The sequence below is a fragment of the Schistocerca nitens genome, unplaced genomic scaffold, assembly GCF_023898315.1.
Source record: "Schistocerca nitens isolate TAMUIC-IGC-003100 unplaced genomic scaffold, iqSchNite1.1 HiC_scaffold_412, whole genome shotgun sequence".
Taxonomy (NCBI): domain Eukaryota; kingdom Metazoa; phylum Arthropoda; class Insecta; order Orthoptera; family Acrididae; genus Schistocerca; species Schistocerca nitens.
Genome location: NW_026045945.1, coordinates 313,663 through 339,818, shown reverse-complemented (window position 1 = coordinate 339,818; position 26,156 = coordinate 313,663). Strand labels below are relative to the sequence as shown.

Genomic DNA, 26,156 nt, shown 5'->3' with positions numbered 1-26,156 from the left:
TGAGCAACAAGTTGCGTCATGTCTGCCCTGGTAACGGCAGATGACGATGGAGCGTAAACGGTACAAAAGGAAAACGTAAAAGTGGGGAGAGTAATGCGGATGGCAACTGCCTGCAGGCCGGTGTGCAACGTGATGAGATCGTAGTAAATATCATCCCGGACCAGCAACATAACCCCTCCATGAGCTGGGATACCTACCACAGGGGGTAGGTCAAAACGCACAGAGGTGTAGTGTGCCAAGGCAATTTGATCGCATGGGCGTAGCTTCGTTTCCTGGAGGGCTACGACGAGCGGACGATGCGAGCGGAGCAGCAACTTCAAGTCCTCTCGGTTGGAGCGAACGCTGCGAATATTCCAGTTAATAAGTGCCATCGGAAGAAAAGGAAGATGAGAGAAGGGGTCACCTCGAAGGCCGCTGAGGGCCTGGCTTCGAGCGAGCACTGCCACCGCTATCAGTAGGCGGACAGTCATCGTCCATTGGTTCTATAGGTTCATCGGCCATCTTGGTAAGATGGCCGGGAGGGGGAGCTTCCTCCGCCGGTGAACGGCCAGATGTTCGGCTACCAGCGGTGCGGCCAGGCGAAAGGGATGACGGCCTGGGGCGGCAACCGCTGGGTGGCGCAGGAGCAGAAATGCGCCGTGGCGGAGAAGGAGAACTGTGCTTCCTATTAGCCTTCTTGGATGGTCGTTTGGTGGAAGTACCGGACGAAGGCTGGGAGGTCGAGGTACGTAGGAAGTCTGCACGGGACGGTTCCTTCTTGAAGGCCCGTGCATCTGACTTCTGGGTCTTCGTCTGAGCAGAAGCTGATGAAGGGGCTGGTGTCGGTGGGGTGATGGGACGAAGAGGAGACGTCGACCGCGCGATCTTAGCACTGGCCGAACGGACGACCGTGGTGCTGAAGGTCAGATCGCATGTCTGGGTTGCTACCTCCCGGGTAGTCCGAGGAGAGGCGAGGACAGTGCTGTATTTCCCCGCTGGGAGCAGCGTGGGCTTCCTACTAGCCAATAGCTTGCGAGCAGCCGAGGTGGACACTTTCTCTTTGACTCGAATTTCCTGGATACAGCGTTCTTCCTTATAGACAGGACAGTCGCGGGAGGATGCGGCATGGTCACCCTGACAGTTCACACAACGAGGAGACGGAGGTGGACAGTCACCCTCATGGGCATCCCTGCCACAAGTGACACATTTAGCCGCATTGGAACAAGATTGGCGAGTGTGATTGAAACGCTGACACTGGTAACAGCGCGTAGGTGTCGGGACATAGGGGCGAACAGAAATAAGCTGCCATCGCGCATCAAGGCGGGCTACGAGGTTAACACTATCGAAGGTTAAGAAAAGTGTCCGGGTCGGTACAAGGTCATTGTTGACCTTTTTCATGACCCGATGGACAGCCGTCACGCCCTGCTCAGCGAGGAAAGATTGAAGCTCCTCGTCAGTCAATCCGTCGAGAGAGCTACTATAGACTACACCACGAGACGAATTCAAAGTGCGGTGGGCCTCCACCCGGACAGGGAACGTGTACAAGAGTGTGGCCCGAAGCAGTTTTTGTGCCTGAAAGGCACTCTCAGTTTCTAGTAATAAGGTACCGTTACGCAACCTGGTACAGGATTTGACAGATCCGGCTATGGCATCTACGCCCTTCTGGATAACGAAAGGGTTGACAGAGGAAAAATCCTTTCCGTCCTCAGATCGAGAAACTACGAGGAACTGTGGGGCAGGCGGTAGTATTTTTGTCACTGTTGGCTGGTCACGTTTCCGTTTGTGGGTCGAAGTCGAAAGCGATGGAGTAGAATCCATTGCGGAGGAATCCCCCATGATTGCCAGCGTCTCCGATGGCGCGCTCCTTCCTTGTGGGGACCCTCTCAGAGGGCACTCCCGCCTTAGGTGAATGTTTACACCTCAGGTCACACCTCCCGAGAAACAGACGGAGGGACCAATCGGCATGGTCAGAAGGTATCAGCTCAGGCAATCACCCCTCCCCGGGCCTGGCCTTTACCAGGGGGTACGCGCGTGCCTTACATGTCTACCCAGGGCGGGGACTTACGCGTTACCCCGTCACCGGCTACGCGTGCGAACGCGTGGGTCGGCCTTCAGACACGCACAGGGAGGAAGGAAGAAGAGGAAAAAGAAGAGAGAGGGAGAAAGAGGACAGACTGTCTCAAACGCCGAGGCGGAGACCAGAGAAGGCAAGGAGAAGAAGGCAATGAGAAGGCAAGGAGAAAAAGGCAATGAGAAGGCGAGTCAAGGGAAAGAGTAAGGAAGACAGTGAAGTGGAGAAGAGCAAAGAAAGGAACCAACAAAAGGAAGGAAGAAACGAGAAGTGAAAAACCAAAAAGACCACGATTATAGGTCGTGAAACCGTCCGTCTCCGGACGCAGGCGCTAACTACCCCCGTGAGGGGGATGGACTCCTTTTAGTCGCCTCTTACGACAGGCAGGAATACCTCGGGCCTATTCTAATCCCCGGACCCGCAGGGGTCGCCTGCCACATCCGATGGAGCACCCGTGCAAGTGCTACCCATTGCGTCTGAGGGTTCGGCGAGATCGAGGTCCTCAGCGGACGCAAGGATCTCCACCTCATACTCAGATGCAGAGCTTTTATGTAGCGGTGGAGTAGGTGCCACCGCAGGTGTCTTGGACGTACGGGTCTTCAGAGTCGTTTTCTCTCGCTGTTCCTTTGGTTGCCGTTGGTGAGAGGGCTTATTGGAGTCAGTCTCTGGGACCGAAGTGGAACGCGAAGCCCGTCGACCAGCGACCTGTGGCTGCTGCAGCCACTGGCTGGTGTCTGCTGTGCCGCTGGTAGGAACCTGGGAAGGGAGTGACCCAAGGGATCCCTTCCGAGCGAGAGAAGCCGAAGAAGACTTACGCTTCTCCGGCTGAGAAGGGGGACTGGCGTCCCCGATGGTTTAGTGGGTGCTGCTCCCAAGGTAGATGGTGTGGGAGCAACAGCAAGAGAAGGGGCCCCCATTGTCAAGGGGGCAGGTGAGGTCCTCTGGTTCCGAGAGCTGACTGTATATCTTGCAGCTGAAGGAGCTGGAGCAGGAGTGACAGTGGAGGCATAAGATGACATCATGCGCACGGGATGTAGCCGTTCAAATTTCCGCTTGGCCTCAGTGTAAGTCAGTCGGTCCAGGGTCTTATATTCCATGATTTTGCGTTCTTTCTGTAAGACACTACAGTCCGGCGAGCAAGGGGAATGGGGCTCTCCACAGTTGACACAGACGGGAGGCGGAGCACATGGAGTATCAGGATGAGATGGGCGTCCACAATCTCGACATGTGAGGCTAGAAGTACAGCGAGAGGACATGTGACCGAACTTCCAGCACTTAAAGCACCGCATCGGGGGAGGGATATAGGGCTTGACGTCACATCGGTAGACCATCACCTTGACCTTTTCCGGTAACGTATCACCCTCGAAGGCCAAGATGAAGGCACCGGTAGCAACCTGATTGTCCCTCGGACCCCGATGAACGCGCCGGACGAAATGTACACCTCGTCGCTCTAAGTTGGCGCGCAGCTCGTCATCGGACTGTAAAAGGAGATCGCGGTGAAAAATAATTCCCTGAACCATATTTAAGCTTTTATGGGGGGTGATAGTGACAGAAACATCCCCCAACTTCGTACAAGCGAGCAAGGCTCGTGACTGGGCAGAGGATGCCGTTTTTATTAAGACTGACCCTGACCGCATCTTGGACAAGCCCTCCACCTCCCCGAACTTGTCCTCTAAATGTTCCACAAAAAACTGAGGCTTCACAGACACAAACGATTCCCCGTCAGCTCTGGTACAGACGAGATACCGGGGCGAATACCTGTCGCTCTCATTCGTAGCCTTTCGTTCCTCCCATGGTGTGGCCAGGGAGGGGAACGATTTGGGGTCATACACATTAGCCTTAAAGTGAGCTTTGGAACGCTTAGAGACTGCTGACGGCTGGCCGCCAGCGAGAGATGATGTACCACGCTTCATTGCGGGTCATCCGCCCTGATGCCACCTACTCCGACCAAGGGCCCTCCCCACGGGCGCCACCCAGCCGCAGCAATAGCCACCTGGCAGGACGGCCATTGCCGGGAGTCCTGATGCCCCAAGGCGATGGGCATCTACTCCTTGGCATACGTGGGGAGTTAACGGCGCAGGCATCAGTAGAGCGATCCCTGTGTTGTCAGGGGGCTACAACCAAGAGGGTACATGGCGGCCCCACCACAACGGACTGGCTACCGTGCTGGATCTTAGGTGCCAAACTGTCCAAGGTCGTCGTCGCAGTTAAAAGAAACACTGCAGAGTGCTGCGTGGTAATCGCCCAAGAGATCGAAAACGAGCGGGACACCATTGCAACGACGAGAAAGCCGGCTAAAGGTCTAATTGCACGACGGATACAGTGCACCATGTAAGGCGCCCTTCCCCAATTGGCTCGCTCTTCGGAATAATTTATAAAGGTGGAGGTCAAACCCGAGAGGGGACCGTCACATAAGGCCGAAACATTTGAGACTCCTTTTAGTAGCCTCTTACGACAGGCAGGAAGACCGCGGGCCTATTCTTACCCCCGAACCCGCAGGGGGAAAAGAAGAGAGGTCTCAAACGCCGCAGCGGAGAAGGTAGAGAGAAGAGGTAAGGAAAAGAGAAGGACAAGGGAAGGATGAAGACTTACAAGCAAGGAAGGAAGGCGAAGAATGTAGTATATTTACAGGCGTCCGTCTCCGGACGTAGGCACAAACCATAACCCCAGAGAAAGGGAAAGAAAGAGCCAGAGGTGAAGAGGGGGGGCGAAGATGGGGGATGGGGAAGGATGCGGAAAGGGAAGGTATGCAGCCCGGAAAGGAAGGAAGGCCACATCAGCTCGGGGTCCCGTGCTCGCTACGCACGTATCCACAAAAGAGTTGTGGATCCCCTGGGGGGGGAGTCACGTCCTGTACATAATGAGAACCTGTAGTGCTACATGACGGCAGTCAGTATGGTGCTCTTACACCGAGGAGGAATAAGCGTTCAGATGGGAGAAAGATGTTGCTGTTGCTCGTTTCAGTGTTGAACAACCAGAAACTTTCATCAGAGGTAGAGGTCGTTTGGTAGCTCCATGGTTTCTTGACGATGCTGTCTGGAAGATTTTGTTTTTCAGCCTTCCAGGTGAAACAAGCAAAAACAGAGTTTGTGGTAGTCGAGAGTGGCAACTGGAAGCTAGAATACAAAAAACTTGAAACTCACCCATTAGAAGATGGTGAAGAGAGAATGCTGGCAGGCGGCAGCCCCAACTGTGAGTACTCAGCAGGGTGTCGATTAGTGAAGAGGTATTCTGCACATCGTACAAGGGCAACGCCATGCAGCACTTTCCGTACGTAATGCTACAGTCAAGAGTAGTAACGCGATGACTCGAGAAAAATTGTATGACGTGGTGGTGGTGGTTGTTGGGATGTGTAAGGGGGACTAAACAGCGAAGGTCATCAGTCCCCCATTCCAAAATCAGGCGAGCCGAAAATCGGCGAAGCAGGTAAAAACCAAAGGGGGAGGAGACGCCCCCCAGGCGCTAAAACAACACAAATGCAGCAACAAACACTACAGACAAGAAGAGGACAGAGGAACACCAGATAGAAAGAAACAGAACAAAGAAGATTGCCGGAGACTGGTTGACTGACCATGAGAACAAAAAAGGGAAAGAGTCAACCATCTGACGACACAACAAAACAGCAACAAATGTTGAGAGACACAAGGACAAAAGACACAGAAAGGGAAAGCTGCAGGACCTCCCTAAATCGAACCATAAGAAGGACTACCACGGATAAAATTTAAAACGTCATCAGCCATAGAGGCATCGTCGGATAAAACCAAAGCCAAAGTGCCTGGGAGATTAAAAGATTGCCGGAGTGTGCGCAGTCGAGGACACTCCAGCAAAATGTGGCCGACTGTCAGCCGGGACCCACACCGACACAGGGGGGGATCCTCCTGACGCAACAGATGGCCGTGCGTCAGGTATGTATGGCCGATGCGGAGCCGACACAGGACTACAGAGTCCCTGCGAGAAGCCCGCAGGGAGGAACGCCACACATCGGTCGTCTCCTTAAAAGCCCGCAGCTTATTCGGGGATGTCAGGCCACGCCACTCATCAGCCCACATCCCAAGCACCTTACGGCGCAACACCAACTGCTGATCGCGAGCCGTGAGGCCGATTTCCAAAGCTGGGGCTTCGATCGTCCCTTTGGCCAGCCTGTCAACACGTTCGTTCCCCGGGATGCCAACGTGACCTGGCATCCAAATCAAGACCACCGAACGACCAGAGCGGGTAATGGCGAAAACAGACTCCTGAATAGAGGACACCAGAGGAGAAGAGGCATAGCAGCGGTCGATTGCCTGGAGGCTGCTCAGGGAGTCACTGCAGATGACGATGGACGTACCTGAGCAGGAATGCATATGCTCAAGAGCGCGCAATATGGCCACCATCTCTGCAGTAAAAATACTGCAGCCAGCCGGCAAGGAGCGCTGATCAACATGTGCAGCGTGAGCAAAAGCGTAGGAAGTGCGACCATTAACCAGGGAACCATCAGTGTAGACAGTCTCACAGCCCGGAAATAAGGCGAGGAGCGCAAGAAAACGGCGACGGAGGGCCACAGGCGGAACCGAGTCCTTGGGTCCCTGTGCCAAGTCCAGATAGACTGACGGACGGACGGGGCAAACATAAAGGAGGCGTACGTGCACGGACCCGGAAGGGAGGCAGAAGAGGGAATGAGCCCAGTTCCGACAGCAGGGACTGGACGCAGACAGCGATGGAAAGCCCAGACCGAGGTCGCCGTTTGGGCAGATGGAGGACCGTGACAGGGAAAAGCAGGCGACGATTGGGATGGTCCGGCGAGCAATGCACGTGGACAGCATAGTCGGCGAGCAGCCTATGGCGGCGAATCCGCAGTGGGGGAACCCCGGCCTCCACCAGCAGACTATCCACGGGGCTCGTACGAAAAGCGCCAGTTGCAAGCCGAACCCCACAGTGGTGTATGGGGTCTAACAACGTCAACACTGAGGGTGATGCAGACCCATAGGCCAGGCTTCCATAATCAAGCCTGGACTGCACAAGGGCTCTGTACAATCGCAGCAGCGTGCAGCGATCCGCACCCCAAGACGTGTGGCTGAGGCAGTGGAGGGCGTTGAGGTGCCGCCAGCATTTTTGCTTCAGCTGAGTAATATGAGGAACCCATGTGAGCCGGGCATCAAACACGAGTCCCAAGAAGCGGCAAGTGTCCACCACTTCAAGCAGGTGGCTGTCGAGGTAAAGTTCAGGATGAGGGTGGACCGTCCGACGCCTGCAGAAGTGCATAACTCGAGTCTTGGCTGCAGAGAACTGAAAACCATGAGTCATAGCCCATGATGCTGCCTTGCGAACGTCTACTTGCAGCCTGCGTTCGGCGACTCCCGTAGTCGTGGAGCCAAATGAGATGCAGAAGTCGTCGGCATACAAAGAAGGAGACACCGACGACCCCACGGCTGCTGCCAGACCATTAATGGCCACTAGAAATAAGGAGATGCTCAACACCGAGCCCTGCGGGACCCCATTCTCCTGTGTATAAGATGAACTAGAGGCGGCACCGACTTGCACCCGGAAAGAGCGGCGCAATAAAAAGGTTTGAAGAAAACCCAGGAGCCGACCACGAAGACCCCACTCATGCAACGTAGCAAGGATGTGATGCCTCCATGTGGTGTCATACGCCTTCCGCAGATCGAAAAATACAGCAACGAGATACTGACGTCGGGCAAAGGCCATACGGATAGCAGATTCCAGCCGCACCAAATGGTCCGCTGCAGACCGGCCCCGACGGAAGCCACCCTGGGATGGAGCGAGGAGACCGCGCGATTCAAGGACCCAACACAAACGCCGCCCCACCATACGTTCGAGCAATTTGCACAAAACGTTGGTGAGGGTAATGGGACGATAGCTGTCCACCGCCAGTGGGTCCGCATCGGGCTTCAAGATGGGGACAATAACACCCTCTCGCCATTGCGACGGGAACACGCCCTCGCTCCAAATGCGGTTAAAGATGGTGAGGATGTGTCGCTGGCAGTCCCTGGAAAGATGCTTCAGCATCAGCGCGTGTATACAGTCTGGTCCTGCTGCTGTATCAGGGCAATCGGCGAGGGCAGCGAGGAATTCCCGCTCGCTGAAAGGAGCATTGTATTTCTCAGAACGACGCGTGTGGAACGATAACGGCGTCCGCTCGGCTTGCTCCTTGAGAGAGCGAAAGGTGGGGGGATAAGTTGCAGTCGCAGAGCTCTTAGCAAAGTGCGCAGCAAGCTGTTCAGCAATGGCGGCAGCGTCCGTGCAGACAGCGCCGTCCAAGCAGATCCCAGGGACACCCATAGGGGTCTGGTGTCCATAAATCCGCCGTATCCGGGACCACACCAGCGAGGGGGAGACACGGGAGCCCAAGGATGAGACATACCGCTCCCAGCACTCCTGCTTACGCCGTGTAATAAGACGACGGGCGAAGGCACGGAGCCTCTTAAAGGCGATGAGAATCTCGTGAGACAGGTGCCGCCTATGACGCTGGAGACCCCGCCTACGGTCCCGAATAGCCTCAGCAATCGCCGGCGACCACCAGGGTACAGCCTTCCTCCAAGGGAGTCCAGAAGAGCTGGGGATGGCAGCCTCAGCCGCCGAAATGATTGACGTGGTTAAGACACGGACCACCTCGTCAATGTCACCCTGTGGGGGAGACTCAATGGTTGCCGCGGAAGTAAAACTCGGCCAGTCAGCCCTGTGGAGAGCCCAGCGGCGCAGGCGCCCAGAAGAATGACACTGGGGCAGTGACAAATAGATGGGAAAATGGTCACTACCACACAGGTCAGGATGCACTCTCCAGTGGAGGAATGGGACAAGGCCGGGGGTGCAAAGAGAGAGATCGATGGCCGAGAACGAGCCATGGGCCACACTGCAATGCGTGGGAGCACCAGTGTTCAAGAGGCTAAGGTCGAGCTGAGCCACCAAATGCTCCACGGCACGATCGCGGTCATTGGAGACAGTCCCACCCCATAGAGGGTTGTGGGCATTGAAATCGCACAGAAGCAGCAAAGGTGGCGGGTGTTGTGCCAGCAGCGCAGCCAAGACATGGCGGGGGAGCTCCCCATCCGGAGGAATGTAAACAGAGCAAACAGTAGTAGCCGGCGAGAGCTCAACCCTGGCAGCGACTGCCTCTAAAGGCGTCTAAGGGGGACTGTCGAGCTACTGACAGAGTGGTGAACAAAGAGGAAAACCCCACCTGATGCTCGGTGACAGGCAGCACGGTTCTTATAGTATCCCTGATAACCGCGAAGGGCGGGGGTCCGCATTGCAGGAAACCAAGTTTCCTGCAGAGCAATGCAGAGAACAGGGGAAACACTCAGAAGCATCCGCAGCTCAGGCAGGTGGCGGAAATAACCGCCGCAGTTCCACTGGAGAATGGAAGCAGGAAGGGACTGGGAGGGCGTGAAGGCGACTAAGAGGCAGACGGCGCCTCAGAGTCAACTGCCGCCACCGGGGGAGAGTCAGCTGAGTCCATAGGAAAGGCCCCCAAGGGTTCCGTGAGGGCGAGATCCGCGGCAGAGGCGAGGATCTCCACCTCATCCCCGGAGCCAGGACTGTACAGTAGGCGGTACTGAAACCGCCAGAACGTCCTTCTTCTTGGACACATTCCGTTCCTTCTTCTCGCGTCGGCCCTTAGGGTTAGAGGGCTGGGAGAGCTTCTCTGAAGGAGCATCGGAGGCTGACGACGACGCAGAAGACCTACGACCAGCAGGTGGCGGAACCTTCAGCCACTGGCTGACATCCGGCTGGGTAGGAGAAGAAACGGAGGAAGGGAGAGCCCCGAGGGACCCCTTCCGCGATAGAGGAACCGGCAGAGGCAACGCTGGCGGAGGAGGAGGGGGAGGGATCGAGCCCCCCGGTTTTGTAGGAGATGGCACCCCCAAAGTAAGCGTGGGGGGAGCGACGGAAGAGGGTTTGCCCCCAACGGCTAAGGGGGCAACAGAGGAAGGCTTGCCCCCACACACGAGGGGGGCAGACAGAGATGCACGGCCCCGAGGGCCCAATGAAGGCGGCACAGTTGAGGCGACAACCGTCGCTCGCGAGGGCGACGATAACGTGGCTGCAGCATAAGATGGGCGAAGGGAAGCAGGATACAACCTTTCAAATTTCAGTTTTGCCTCTCGATAAGTAAGCCGGTCCAGGGTCTTAAATTCCATTATCTTCCGCTCCTTATGAAGAATGGGGCAATCCGGCGAGCATGGAGAGTGGTGCTCCCCACAGTTGACACATACAGGCGGAGGCATACATGGAGAATCGGGATGAGAGGGGCGTCCGCAATCTCGACATGTGGCGCTTGATGGGCAACGGGAGGACATGTGCCCAAACTTCCAGCACTGGAAGCACCGCATCGGGGGAGGGACGTATGGCTTGACGTCACTACGGTAAACCATTACCTTGACGTTCTCGGGCAAGACATCACCCTCCAAGGCCAAGATAAAGGCACAGGTGGCCACCCTGTTAGTCTTGGGTCCTCGATGGACACGACGGACAAAATGCACTCCACGTCGTTCTAAGTCGGCTCTCAGCTCGTCATCGGATTGTAACAATAGGTCACGATGGTAAATAATCCCCTGGACCATATTTAAGCTACTGTGGGGAGTGACGGTAACATGGACGTCACCCAGCTTATCACAGAAGAGCAACGCTCGTGACTGGGCTGGGGAAGACGTCTTGAGGAGGATGGACCCATTCCTCATTTTAGACAACCCCGCCACTTCCCCAAACTTATCCTCCAGGTGTTCCACAAAAAACAGAGGCTTCGTCGTAAGAAAGGAGTCACCATCAGTCGTTCTGCAGACAAGGTATTGTGGTACATAAGGCTCCCGCTTGGCATTAGATCTACGTCCCTCCCATGGCGCAGCCAACGAGGGGAACGACTGAGGGTCATATTGCGCAGCATCAAAGTCTACTCTGCCTCGCTTAGAGACGCTGGTGGCCGTGCGACCACCAGCTTTGTGTGATTTATTGCGCTTCATTGCGCTACATCCGCCCAGATGCCACCTACTTCGAACGAGGGCTCTCCCCAAGGGCGCCACCCAGCCAAAGCAACGGGTACCTGGCCGATATCCTGTTGCCCAGAGTCCCCGTGCCCCACCAAGATGGGCACATACTCCTTGGCATGCATGGGGAGGAAACAGCTCTGGCATCTGTAGTGCGATCCCTGCGTGGTCAGGGGGCTACCACCAAGAGGGTACATGACGACCCCACCACAACGGACTGTCTACCGTGCTGGATTTTAGGTGTTGAAAGGGTCCACAGTTATCGTGGGCGCTAAGAAGGGGATTGCGCGCAAGACGAGAAGGAGGCCACCCAGAAGATGTTGGGTGTAAATCCCGCCACACGACAATAGGGAACATGCAAGATAGTGGTGCATGATGGACCAATAGAAAAACACCACGTAAGGCATCCTTCCCCAAATGGCACGCACTAACAACGGAAATTTGGAAAAAAGGAGGTCAAACCCAAGAGGGGACCATCACAGAAGGCCAAAACGTTTGAGACTCCTTTTAGTCGCCTCTTACGACAGGCAGGAATACCGTGGGCCTATTCTTACCCCCAAACACGCAGGGGGTTGGGGAGGCAGATTACGCCTCCTGGGCCCCTGCTGCTACTGAGTCACCACCTGTACAACAGCCATCCATTTCGTCCGAGGGTCTGGTGAGATCCAGGTCCTCAGCGGACGCCAGAATCTCCACCTCATCTTGGGATGCAGAGTGAGAAGGTTGCGGTGGGACAGGTGCCACCGCAATGTCAGGATGCTTGGGAGCTTTTTTCTTGGTCTGCTTTGCGAACTGTGCCTTAGGTGGTTCTGGCTGGGAGGGCCTCACTGGGTCAGTCTCAGGGACTGAAGACGACCGTGACGCTCTACAACCAGCGACCGGTGGTTGTTTGAGATACAAATTAAAATCACACAGTGTGACGGTGGTTGGCCGACCATAGAGATAAAAAGGAAAAGCCAACCACCGAGAAAACATTAAAAACTCAGCGTAAAATCGTAGGCCAATGGCCAGAATCAACACAAAAGAACAGAACAAACACACAGAGTAAACGATACAAACACCCAGCCCGAATAAAACGTAAAACTAAGCCAGCCATAACAGGGTCATCAGATAGAAGTGCAGGGAGCGTATCAGGCAGCGCAAATGTCTGCCTGACCACAGCTAAAAGGGGGCAGGCCAACAAAATGTGGGCCCCTCTCAAAGCCGCCCCGCAGCGACATACAGGAGGGTCCTCCCGGCGCAGTAAATAACTGTGTGTCAGCCGGGAGTGGGGCCAATGCGGAGCCGACAAAGGACGACTGAGTCCCTGCGGTTGGCGTGCATGGATGACCGCCACACAGTCGTCGTCTCCTTAATGGCACGGAGTTTATTGTGCGTGATCCGATCGTGCCATTCAGCGTCCCAAAGCGCAAAAACTTTTCGGCGGTGGACTGCCCGCAAATCAGTCTCTGGGAGGCCAACAACCAGAGACTGTTGTCTCGTGGCCTCCTTCGCCAGGCGGTCAGCATGTTCATTGCCCGGGATACCGACATGACCGGGGGTCCACACAAAGACCACAGAGCGGCCGCAACGCGCAAGAGTATGCAGGGACTGGTGGTGGTGGTGGTGGTGGTGGTTGTTGGGATGTTTAAGGGGGACTAAACAGCTAAGGTCATCAGTCCCCCATTCCAAAAACAGGCGAGACTAAGGCGTGGTGCAGATAAAACCCCAAGGGGAAGGAGACTCCCCCCCCCCAGGCACTAAAGAACACAAATTAGCCAACGAACACTACAGAAAAGGAAAGTACAGACGAACACCAAACAGAAAGAAACAGAAGAAAAGAAAATGGCCGGAGACAGGTTGACTGACCACAAGAACTAAAAAAAAGGGAAAGAGTCAACCATCCGACGACACACCAAAACAGCAACAAATATTGAGAGACACAAGGACAAAAAACACAGAAAGGGAAAGGTGCAGGACCCCCCTTAATGGAACCATAAAAAGGACTACCACGGATAAAATTTAAAACGTCATCAGCCACAGAGGCATTGTCGCTTAAAACCAAAGGCAAAGTGCCCAGGAGATTAAAAGACTGCCGGAGGGTGCACAGTCGGGGACACTCCAACAAAATGTGGGCGACCGTCAGCCGGGACCCACACCGACACGGGGGGGGATCCTTATGACGCAACAGATGGCCATGCGTCAGGTATGTATGGCCGATGCGCAGCCGACACAGGACCACCGAGTCCCTGCGAGAAGCCCGCAGGGAGGAACGCCACACATCGGTCGTCTCCTTGACAGCCCGCAGTTTATTCGGGGCTGTCATGCCGCGCCACTCAGCAGCCCACATCCCAAGCACCTTACGGCGCAAGACCAGCTGCTGGTCGCGAGCCGTAAGGCCGATCTCCAAAGCTGGGGCGTCTATCGCCCCTTTGGCCAGCCTGTCAACACGTTCGTTCCCCGGGATGCCAACGTGACCTGGCGTCCAAACAAAAACCACCGAACGACCAGAGCGGGTAATGGTGGAAACAGACTCCCGAATAGAGGACACCAGAGGAGAAGAGGGATAGCAGCGGTCGATGGCCTGAAGGCTGCTCAGGGTGTCACTGCAGATGACGATTGACCTACCTGAGCAGAAACGCATATGCTCAAGAGCGCGCAAGATGGCCACCAGCTCTGCAGTAAAAATACTGCAGCCAGCTGGCAAGGAGCGCTGCTCGACATGGGCAGCGTGAGCAAAAGCGTAGGCAGTGCGACCATCAACCAGGGAACCATCGGTGTAGACAGGCTCACAGTCCGAAAATGAGGCGAGGAGCGCAAGAAAACGGCGACGGAGGGCCACAGGCGGAACCGAGTCCTTGGGTCCCTGTGCCAAGTCCAGACGGACGGACGGACGGGACAAGCAGCAGGGAGGCGTAGGTGCACGGACCCGGAAGGGAAGCAGAAGAGGGAATGATCCCAGTTCGGACAGCAGGGACTGGACACGGACAGCTATGGAAAGCCCAGACCGAGGTCGCCGTTCGGGCAGATGGAGGACCGTGACAGGGAAAAGCAGGCGACGATTGGGATGGTCCGGCGAGCAATGAACGTGGACAGCATAGTCGGCGAGCAGTCGATGGCGGCGAATCCGCAGCGGGGGAACCCCGGCCTCCACCAGTAGACTATCCACAGGGCTGGTACGAAATGCGCCAGTTGCAAGCCGAACCCCACAGTGATGTATGGGGTCTAACAACTTCAACACTGAGGGTGATGCAGACCCATAGGCCAGGCTCCCATTATCAAGCCTGGACTGCACAAGGGCTCTGTACAGTCGCAACAGCGTGCAGCGATCCGCACCCCACGATGTGTGGCTGAGGCAGCGGAGGGCGTTGAGGTGCCGCCAGCACTTTTGCTTCAGCTGAGTAATATGGGGAACCCATGTGAGCCGGGCATCAAACACGAGTCCCAAGAAGCGGCAAGTGTCTACCTCGGTGGGCACCTGCTTGCAGTTGTGAAGTTCAGGATGAGGGTGGACCGTCCGACGCCTGGAGAAGTGCATAACTCGAGTCTTGGCTGCAGATAACTGAAAACCGTGAGTCAGAGCCCACGATGCTGCCTTGCGAACGGCTACTTGCAGCCTGCGTTCGGCGACTCCCGTAGTTGTGGAGCTAAATGAGACGCAAAAGTCGTCGGCATACAAAGAAGAAGACACCGACGACCCCACGGCTGCAGCCAGACCATTAATGGCCACCAGAAGTAAGGAGACGCTCAACACCGAGCCCTGCGGGACCCCATTTTCCTGTATATAAGATGAACTAGAGGGGGCACCGACTTGCACCCGGAAAGAGCGGCGCAATAAAAAGGTTTGAAGAAAACCCAGGAGCCGACCACGAAGACCCCACTCACGCAACGTAGCAAGGATGTGATGCCTCCATGTGGTGTCATACGCCTTCCGCAAATCGAAAAATATAGCAACGAGATGCTGACGTCGAGCATACGGATAGCAGATTCCAGCGGCACCAAATTGTCCGTGGCAGACCAGCCCCGACGGAAGCCACCCTGGGATGGAGCGAGGAGACCGCGCGACTCAAGGACCCAACACAAACGCCGCCCCACCATACGTTCGAGCAATTTGCACAAAACGTTGGTGAGGGTAATGGGACGATAGCTGTCCACCGTCAGTGGGTCCGCACTGGGTTTCAAGATGGGGACAATAACACCCTCTCGCCATTGCGACGGGAACACACCTTCGCTCCAAATGCGATTAAATATCGCGAGAATGTGTCTCTGGCAGTCCCTGGAGAGATGCTTCAGCATCTGCGCGTGGATGCAGTCTGGGCCTGGTGCTGTATCAGGGCAATCGGCGAGAGCAGCGAGGAATTCCCTCTCGCTGAAAGGGGCATTGTATGTTTCAGAACGACGCGTGTGAAATGAGAGCGGCGTCCGCTCGGCTCGCTCCTTTAGAGAGCGAAAGGTGGGGGGATAAGATGCAGTCGCAGAGCTCTGAGCAAAGTGCGCGGCAAGCTGTTCAGCAATGGCGGCAGCGTCCGTGCAGACAGCGCTGTCCAAGGAGATCCCAAGGACACCCATAGGGGTCTGGTGTCCATAAATCCGCCGTATCCGGGACCACACCAGCGAGGGGGATACACGGGAGCCCAAGGATGAGACATACCCCTCCCAGCATTCCTGCTTACGCCGTGTTATAAGACGACGGGCGAAGGCACGGAGCCTCTTGAAGGCGATGAGGGTCTCGAGAGACGGGTGCCGCCTATTACGCTGGAGGGCCCGCCTACGGTCGCGAATAGCCTCAGCAATCTCCGGCGACCACCAGGGTACAGCCTTCCTCCGAGGGAGTCCAGAAGAGCGGGGGATGCAAGCCTCTGCCGCTGAAATGATTGACGTAGTGAAGACACGGACCACCTTGTCAATGTCACCCTGTGGGGGAGACTCAATGGTTGCCGCAGAAGTAAAACTCGGACAGTCAGCTCTGTGGAGAGCCCAGCGGGGCAGGCGCCCAGAAGAATGACACTGGGGCAGTGACAAATAGATGGGATAATGGTCACTACCACACAGGTCAGGATGCACTCTCCAGTGGAGAGATGGGACAAGGCCAGGGCTGCAAAGAGAGAGATCAATGGCCGAGAACGAGCCGTGGGCCACACTGAACTGTGTGGGAGCACCGGTGTTCAGGAGGCTAAGGTCGAGCTGAGCCAACAAATGCTCCACGGCACGACCGCGGTCATCGGAGACAGTCCCACCCCATAGAGGGTTGTGGGCACTGAAATCGCCCAGCAACAAGAAAGGCGGCGGCAGTTGGGCTATCAGAGCAGCCAGGACATGCTGCGCGACAGCACCATCTGGTGGAAGGTAAATACTGCAGACGGTAACAGCCTGTGGCGTCCACACCCGAACAGAGACAGCCTCTAAAGCTGTTTGTAGAGGTACAAACTCGCTGTGAAGAGAGTTAAGGACATATATGCAGACGCCACCAGACACCCTTTCATAAGCTGCCCGGTTCTTAAAATAACCCCGATAGCCACGGAGGGCGGGGGTTCGCATTGCTGGAAACCAAGTTTGCTGGAGAGCAATGCAGAAGAAAGGGTGAAGGCTGATAAGTTGTCGGAGCTCAGCTAGATGGTGGAAGAAACCGCTGCAGTTCCACTGGAGGATGGTATCAGCCATGGATGGGAAAGGCGTGAAGGGACTGGGGAGGCAGATTACGCCTCCGAGGCCCCTGCTGCTACTGAGTCACCACCTGGAGAACAGCCAGACAGTGCGTCCGAGGGACCGGCGAGATCCATGTCCTCAGCGGACGCCAGAATCTCCACCATATCCTCAGACGCAGAGCTTGTAGGAAGCGGTGGAATGGGTGCCACCGCAATGTCGGTAGCCCTGGGGAGTTTCTTCTTTTTCTGCTTCTCACGCTGTGCCTTCGGTGGTTCAGGCTGGGAGGGCGTCACTGGGTCAGTCTCAGGGACAGACGACGGCTTGACATCACAACGGTACACCATCACCTTGACCTTCTCAGGTAACGTGTCACCCTCGAAGGCCAAGATGAATGCACCGGTGGCAACTTGACGATCCCTCGGACCCCGGTGGACGCGCCGGCGAAATGGACACCTCGTCGCTCTAAGTTGGCGCGCAGCTCGTCATCGGACTGTAGAAGGAGATCCCTGTGGAAGATAATGCCCTGGACCATGTTCAGACTTTTATGGGGCGTGATAGTGACGGAGACATCCCCCAGCTTAGTACAAGCGAGCAGGGCCCGCGACTGGGCGGAGGACGCCGTTTTTATCAACACCGATCCGGACCGCATCTTGGACAAGCCCTCCACCTCCCCAAACTTGTCCTCTAAATGCTCTACAAAGAACTGAGGCTTCACGGATATAAAAGATTCCCCATCAGCTCCGGTACAGACAAGATATCTGGGCAAATACGTTTCACTTTCATGCAACGCCTTTCGTTCCTCCCATGGTGTGGCCAGGGATGGGAACGATTTGGGGTCATAAACATTACCCTTAAAATGAGCCCTCGAACGCTTAGAGACTGCTGACGGCTGGCCGCCAGCGAGAGATGATGTACCACGCTTCATTGCGGGTCATCCGCCCTGATGCCACCTACTCCGACCAAGGGCCCTCCCCACGGGCGCCACCCAGCCACAGCAATAGCCACCTGGCTGGATGGCCATTGCCGGGAGTCCTGATGCCCCTGAGAGATGGGCATCTACTCCTTGGCATAAGTGGGGAGTTAACGGCGCAGTCATCAGTAGAGCGATCCCTGTGTTGTCAGGGGGCTACAACCAAGAGGGTACATGGCGGCCCCACCACAACGGACTGGCTACCGTGCTGGATCTTAGGTGCAAATGTCCAGGGTCGTCGTCGCAGTTAAAAAACAACACCGCAGATTGCAGGGTGGTAATCGCGCAAGAGATGGAAAACGAGCGGGACACCATTGTAACGACGAAAAAGCCGGCTAAAGGTCTCAATGCACGACGGATACAGTGCACCATGTAAGGCGCCCTTCCCCAATTGGCTCGCTCTTCGGAAGAATTTAGAATTTAGAAAGATGGAGGTCAAACCAGAGAGGGGACCATCACATAAGGCTGAAACATTTGAGACTCCTTTTAGTCGCCTCTTACGACAGGCAGGAGTACCGCGGGCCAAGGCAAGAGCGAGGCACACACCATGGGGGCGTGCGCAGAGGTGCCCGGAAAGGAGGTGGAGCTGGGAAAAACCCAAGCCCAGAGAGGAGCTCTTTGACGCGTACGGCGATCGGACAACCCGACTGGGGCCGACGGTCTGGCAGATGGACGACTGACTGCGGGAACAGGACACGGTAATTTGGATGCCCAGGCAAGCTAAAAACATGGGCAGCATAAGCTGCCAGTAAATGTTGGCGCCTCAGTCGCAGTGGAGGGACACCTGCCTCCACTAGTATGCTGTCCACAGGGCTGGTGCGGAAAGCACCAGTGGCAAGTCGTATCCCGCTATGGAGGATTGGGTCCAGCACCCGCAACGCAGATGGGGATGCTGAGCCATAAGCCAGGCTCTCATAATCCAGACAGGACTGGATTAACGCCTGGTAGAGCCGTAGGAGAGTAGATCGGTCGGCTCCCCACCTGGCGTGGCTCAGGCATCGCAGAGCATTCAAATGCCGCCAACATCTGTTTAACCTGCCGAATATGAGGAAGCCAAGTCAGCTGGGCACCAAAAATTACACCCAAAAACCTGTAGGTCTCCACCACAGCAAGGAGTTCGTTGGCAAGATAAAGCCGCGGCTCAGGATGGACTGATCGGCGGCGGCAGAAATGCATAACGCGGGTCTTTGCAGCCGAAAACTGAAACCCATGCGCTACAGCACAAGACTGCGCTTTGCGGATAGCGCCCTGGAGCTGACGTTCAACAGCTGCAATGCCAGTAGAGCTGTAGTAAAGGCAGAATTCGTCAGCATACAGGGAAGCGGAGACAGAATTTCCCACGGCCGCAGCGAGCCCGTTAATGGCTGTTAGAAACAGGCAGACACTTAAAACATAACCCTGTGGCACACCGTTCTCCTGGACGTGGGAGGAACTATATGAGGCTGCGACTTGCACGTGGAAGGTACGATACGACAGAAAATTGCGGATAAAGATCGGCAGAGGGCCCCAAAGACCCCATCCATGAAGCGTAGAAAGGATGTGATGACGCCATGTCGTATCATACGCCTCCTGCATGTCAAAAATGACAGCGACCAGGTGCTGACGGCGGGCAAAAGCAGTACGGATGGCCGACTCCAGGCTCACCAGATTGTCGGTGGCGGAGCGGCCTTTACGGAACCCACCCTGAGATGGAGCCAGAAGGCCCCGTGACTCCAGTACCCAATTTAAGCGCCGGCTCACCATCCTTTCAAGCAACTTGCAAAGAACGTTTGTGAGGCTAATGGGACGGTAGCTGTCCACCTCCAGAGGGTTCTTTCTAGGTTTCAAAACGGGGATGACAACGCCTTCCCGCCATTGCGACGGAAACTCCCCCTCGACCCAAAGACGGTTGTAAAGATCGAGAAGGCGCCGCTGGCAGTCCACTGAAAGGTGTTTCAGCATCTGACAGTGGATGCCATCTGGCCCAGGAGCGGTATCAGGGCAAGCAGCTAGGGCACTGCGAAATTCCCACTCACTAAATGGAGCATTGTAAGATTCTAGGTGGTTGGTGCGAAACGAAAGGCTCCGACGTTCCATCCGCTCTTTAATGGACCGGAAGGCCTGGGGGTAATTCGCAGAGGCGGAACTCATAGCAAAATGCTCTGCTAAGCGATTTGCAATGACGTCGGAGTCAGTACAAACTGCTCCATTCAGTGAGAGCGCAGGGACGCTGGCAGGGGTCCGATGGCCGTAGACGCGTCGAATCTTGGCCCAGACCTGCGATGGAGTGACATGGAGGCCAATGGTGGATACATACCGCTCCCAGCACTCCTTCTTGCCTTGGCGGATAAGGAGGCGGGCCCGCGCACGCAGCCGTTTGAAGGCGATAAGGTGGTCGATGGAGGGATGTCGCTTGTGACGCTGGAGCGCCCGCCGGCGATCTTTAATCGCTTCAGCGATCTCAGGCGACCACCAAGGCACAGTCCGCCGCCGAGGGGACCCACAGGAACGGGGAATGGCGGATTCGGCGGCAGTAACGATGCCGGTGGTGACCGATTGAACCACCGCATCAATGTCATCAGTAGAGAGAGGCTCAAAAGCGGCAGTGGAGGAGATCAAGTCCCAGTCAGCCTTATTCATAGCCCATCTGCTAGGGCGCCCAGAAGAGTGGCGCTGTGGTAGTGACAAAAAACTCGGAAAGTGGTCACTACCACACAGGTCGTCATGCACACTCCATTGGACAGACGGTAAGAGGCTATGGCTACAGATTGAAAGGTCAATGGCGGAGTAGGTGCCATGCGCCACACTGAAGTGTGTGAAGGCACCATCATTTAACAGCGAGAGATCGAGCTGCGACAAGAAACCCTCAACGATGGCGCCTCGACCTGTTGCCACTGACCCACCCCACAGAGGGTTATGGGCGTTGAAGTCGCAGTGCAGCCAGGACATGCTGCGAGACATCACCATCCGGTGGAATGTGAACACTGCAGACGGTAACAGCCTGTGGCGTCCACACGCATACAGCGACAGCCTCTAAGGGCGTCTGGAGAGGGACAGACTCGCTGTGCAGAGTGTGAAGGACATATATGCAGACGCCACCAGACACCCTTTCATAAGCTGCTCGGTTCTTATAATAACCCCGATAGCCACGGAGGGCGGGGGTTCGCATTGCAGGAAACCAAGTTTCCTGGAGAGCAATGCAGAAGAAAGGGTGAAGGCTGATAAGTTGGCGGAGCTCAGCGAGATGGTGGAAGAAACCGCTGCAGTTCCACTGGAGGATGGTAGTAGCCATTGCGGAGAAAGGCGTGACGGGACTGGGAAGGCAGATTACGCCGCTGGGTCGCCTGAAACATCCGATGGAGCACCCGTGCAAGTGCTACCCATTGCGTCTGAGGGTTCGGCGAGATCGAGGTCCTCAGCGGACGCAAGGATCTCCACCTCATACTCAGATGCAGAGCTTTTATGTAGCGGTGGAGTAGGTGCCACCGCAGGTGTCTTGGACGTACGGGTCTTCAGAGTCGTTTTCTCTCGCTGTTCCTTTGGTTGCCGTTGGTGAGAGGGCTTATTGGAGTCAGTCTCTGGGACCGAAGTGGAACGCGAAGCCCGTCGACCAGCGACCTGTGGCTGCTGCAGCCACTGGCTGGTGTCTGCTGTGCCGCTGGTAGGAACCTGGGAAGGGAGTGACCCAAGGGATCCCTTCCGAGCGAGAGAAGCCGAAGAAGACTTACGCTTCTCCGGCTGAGAAGGGGGACTGGCGTCCCCGATGGTTTAGTGGGTGCTGCTCCCGAGGTAGATGGTGTGGGAGCAACAGCAAGAGAAGGGGCCCCCATTGTCAAGGGGGCAGGTGAGGTCCTCTGGTTCCGAGAGCTGACTGTATATCTTGCAGCTGAAGGAGCTGGAGCAGGAGTGACAGTGGAGGCATAAGATGACATCATGCGCACGTGATGTAGCCGTTCAAATTTCCGCTTGGCCTCAGTGTAAGTCAGTCGGTCCAGGGTCTTATATTCCATGATTTTGCGTTCTTTCTGTAAGACACTACAGTCCGGCGAGCAAGGGGAATGAGGCTCTCCACAGTTGACACAGACGGGAGGCGGAGCACATGGAGTATCGGGATGAGATGGGCGTCCACAATCTCGACATGTGAGGCTAGAAGTACAGCGAGAGGACATGTGACCGAACTTCCAGCACTTAAAGCACCGCATCGGGGGAGGGATATAGGGCTTGACGTCACATCGGTAGACCATCACCTTGACCTTTTCCGGTAACGTATCACCCTCGAAGGCCAAGATGAAGGCACCGGTAGCAACCTGATTGTCCCTCGGACCCCGATGAACGCGCCGGACGAAATGTACACCTCGTCGCTCTAAGTTGGCGCGCAGCTCGTCATCGGACTGTAAAAGGAGATCGCGGTGAAAAATAATTCCCTGAACCATATTTAAGCTTTTATGGGGGGTGATAGTGACGGAGACATCCCCCAGCTTAGTACAAGCGAGCAAGGCCCGCGACTGGGCGGAGGATGCCGTTTTTATCAACACCGATCCGGACCGCATCTTTGACAAGCCCTCCACCTCCCCAAACTTGTCCTCTAAATGCTCGACAAAGAACTGAGGCTTCACGGATATAAAAGATTCCCCATCAGCTCTGGTACAGACAAGATAACTGGGCGAATACGTTTCACTTTCATTCAACGCCTTTCGTTCCTCCCATGGTGTGGCCAGGGATGGGAACGATTTGGGGTCATAAACATTACCCTTAAAATGAGCCCTCGAACGCTTAGAGACTGCTGACGGCTGGCCGCCAGCGAGAGATGATGTACCACGCTTCATTGCGGGTCATCCGCCCTGATGCCACCTACTCCGACCAAGGGCCCTCCCCACGGGCGCCACCCAGCCGCAGCAATAGCCATCTGGCAGGACTGCCATTGCTGGGAGTCCTGATGCCACAAGGAGACGGGCATCTACTCCTTGGCATACGTGGGGAGTTAACGGCGCAGGCATCAGTAGAGCGATCCCTGTGTTGTCAGGGGGCTACAACCAAGAGGGTACATGGCGGCCCCACCACAACGGACTGGCTACCGTGCTGGATCTTAGGTGCAAAACTGACCAAGGTCGTCGTCGCAGATAAAAGAAACACTGCAGAGTGCAGCGTGGTAATCGCCCAAGAGATCGAAAATGAGCGGGACACCATTGCAACGACGAGAAAGCCGGCTAAAGGTCTAATTGCACGACGGATACAGTGCACCATGTAAGGCGCCCTTCCCCAATTGGCTCGCTCTTCGGAATAATTTAGGAAGATGGAGGTCAAACCCGAGAGGGGACCATCACATAAGGCCGAAACATTTGAGACTCCTTTTAGTCGCCTCTTACGACAGGCAGGAATACCGCGGGCCTATTCTTACCCCCGAACCCGCAGGGGGAGACGGTAAGAGGCTAGGGCTGCAGATCGAAAGGTCAATGGTGGAGTACGTGCCATACGCCACACTGAAGTGTGTGAAGGAACCATCATTTAACAGTGAAAGATCGAGCTGTGCCAATAAATGCTCAATGGTGGCACCTCGACCTGACGCCACTGACCCAGCCCACAGAGGGTTATGAGCGTTGAAGTAATAAGAAAGGTGGCGGCAATTGGGCTATCAGCGCAGCCAGGGCATGATGTGCGACATCACCATCCGGTGGAAGGTAAAGACTGCAGACAGTAACAGCCTGTGGCACCCACATCCGAACAGAGAGAGCCTCTAAAGCTGTTTGTAGAGGGATAGACTCGCTGTGTAGAGAGTTAAGGACATATATGCAGACGCCACCAGACACCCTTTCATAAGCTGCCCGGTTCTTATAATAACCCCGATAGCCACGGAGGGCGGGGGTGCGCATTGCTGGAAACCAAGTTTCCTGAAGTGCAATGCAGAAGAAACGGTGAAGGCTGTTAAGTTGTCGGAGCTCGACTAGATTGTGGAAAAAACCGCTGCAGTTCCACTGGAGTATGAAATTGTCCATGGCGTAGAAGGCGTGAAGAGACTAGGAAGACAATTTACGCCGCTTGTTCACCCGCTGGCTCCGATTCAGAACCCGCACGAGTGACATCCATGGCGTCTGAGGGACCGGCGAGATCCAGGTCTGCAGCAGACGCCAGAATCTCGACCTCGTCCTCAGACGCTGAGCTTGTTGGTAGCGGTGGGACGGGTGCCACCGCAGTGTCAGGATTCTTGGGGACATTCTTCTTTTTCTGCTTCTCTCACTGAGCCTTCGGTGGTTCAGGCTTGGAGGGCTTCACTGGGTCACTCTCAGGGACGGACGACGACCGTGAGGCCGTATGACCAGCGACTGGTAGTTGTTGCATCCACTTGCGGGTGTCCGCTTTTCCGCTGGTCGGAACTTGCGAAGGGAGGTCCACAAGGGACCCCTTCCTGGCGAGATTAGCCGAGGGAGTCTTACTCTTCTCCAGCTGGGAAGGAGGAACGTATGTCCCCGATGGTTGGGGGGTGTTGCTCCTGAAGTAGATGGAACAGTTGCAACAGGGGGTGAAGTGCCCCCCACAATCATGGGGGCTGGTGGAATCTGACCGATCACAGAGTTAACTGTGCGGGATGACACGGGGGATGGGAGAACCGTCGTGGCAGAAGTGGCGTAGGTTGACGTCATTGGTACAGGATTGAGCCTCTCATATTTCCGCCTAGCCTCTGGGTAGGTCAGGCGGTCCATGGTCTTATATTCCATTATCTTCATTTCTTTCTGGAATATCCTGCAGTTCGGCGAGCAGGGGGAATGGTGTTCTCCGCAGTTAACACAGATAGGAGGCGGAGCACATGGAGTATTGGGATGCGATGGACGCCCACAATCTCTACACGTGAAGCCGGAAGTACAGCGAGATGGCATGTGCCCGAACTTCCAGCATTTAAAACACTGCTTCGGTTGAGGGATATATGGCTTCACATCATAACGGTAAACCATCACCTTTACCCTTTCGGGTAAGACATCACCCTCGTTGGCTAAGATTAAGACACCGGTGGCTACCTGATTGTCCCTTGGACCCGATGGACCCGCCGGACGAAGTGAACACCCCGTCGTCGTTGGTTGGAGCGTAGTTCATCGTCGGACTGCAGCAGAAGATCCCTGTGGAACATAATACCCTGGACCATGTTGAGACTCTTATGGGGCGTGATGCTAACAGAAACATCCACCAACTTGTCACAAGCGAGAAAACTCCGTGACTGGGCATAAGAGGTTGGTTTGATGAGTACTGACCCAGAGCGCATTTTGGACAAGCCCTCCACCTCCCCGAACTTTTCCTCTAAATGCTTCACAAAAAACTGGGGCTTGGTTGGCATAAAAGATTCACCATCAACCCGCGTACAAACAAGGTACCGGGGTGAGTAATCTCCACTGCTGTCTTTAGCCATGTGTTCCTCCCATGGAGTGGCCAGGGAGGAAAATGATCTCTGATCAAACTTCTTCCTGTTGAGGTTAGACCTCGATTGCTTAGAGACTGCTGGTGAAGGCCCACCAGCGAGAGATGATGTACCAGGCTTCATTGCGGGTCGTCCCCCCTGATACCACCCACTCCGACCAGGGGCTCTCTCCACAGACGCCACTGAGCCTCAGCAAGGGCCACCTGGCTGGTTGGCCATTGCCTGGAGTCCTGGTGCCCCAAAAAGTTGGGCACCTACTCCTTGGCATACATGGGGAGGTCTCAGCTCAGGCATCGGTAGTGCGATCCCTGTGTTCTCAGGGGGCTATCAGAGGGACATGACGACCCCACCACGACAGACTGGCTACTGTGCTGGATTTTTGGTGTCGAAATGGTCGGGAATTGTCATGGGCATGAAGGATTGGACGGAACAGGAGACAAGGAGGAGGCAACCCAGAAGACATTGTGTGCAAAGCCCGCCACACGACATTAAGTAGCATGCAGGATCTTGCTGCATGATGGACAAACAAAAAACATCAAGTAAGGGGTGCTTCCCCAAATTTCACGCACTAGCAAAGGAAATTTGGGAAAATGGAGGTCATACCCGTGAGGGGACCAATGCAAAGGCCAAATCGGTGGAGACTCCTTTTAGTCGCCTCTTATACCAGGCAGTAATACTGGGGCTCTATTCTAACCCTTGGACCCACTGTCAAGAAGTCAAACACATACCACAAAAACTCACTGCTGGGGCATCGCAATGACGCCAGTGATCGAGCTGCCCGCATTGGTTACCTTGAGAGGGCTGAAGGCCGGTGATGTGAATAGTCGATGGGCATCGACAGCGACAGTCAACAGCAGGTAAAGACACTGACTAATGTACAGAAATAAATAATTATTTTTCAGTTAACTACCTCCTTGAAGGGATGGAGACTGAAAAACTAAACCAATTGAAAGTGCTTGCAGGAAGCTCACCCATGGGGCACATACCTTCTGGGTGGTATTCGATTCTCGTGTAAATTAATGGGTTTACAAATCTGCACACAACCCTGAACCCAGCAGCACCAATCCTAATCTTTGTTTCAATACAATGGTAGTAATGTTGTTGCGATCCAGTCATCTCTGTGATTTGGACCCAGCACGGATCCAC

At 55.5% G+C, this 26,156-nt stretch overlaps 1 protein-coding gene across 1 annotated transcript in view; it reads right to left on the bottom strand.

Annotated features, from left to right (window-relative positions):
• Positions 1-25,794, bottom strand: part of LOC126231819 (cuticle protein 21.3-like) — a 57,632-nt gene extending 31,838 nt beyond the window's left edge. Inside the window, exon 1 of the mRNA XM_049942417.1 lies at positions 25,739-25,794. Coding sequence (XP_049798374.1) covers positions 25,739-25,794 — 56 coding nt within the window. The remainder of the gene's footprint in view (positions 1-25,738) is intronic.
• Between the last annotated feature and the right edge of the window lie 362 nt (positions 25,795-26,156).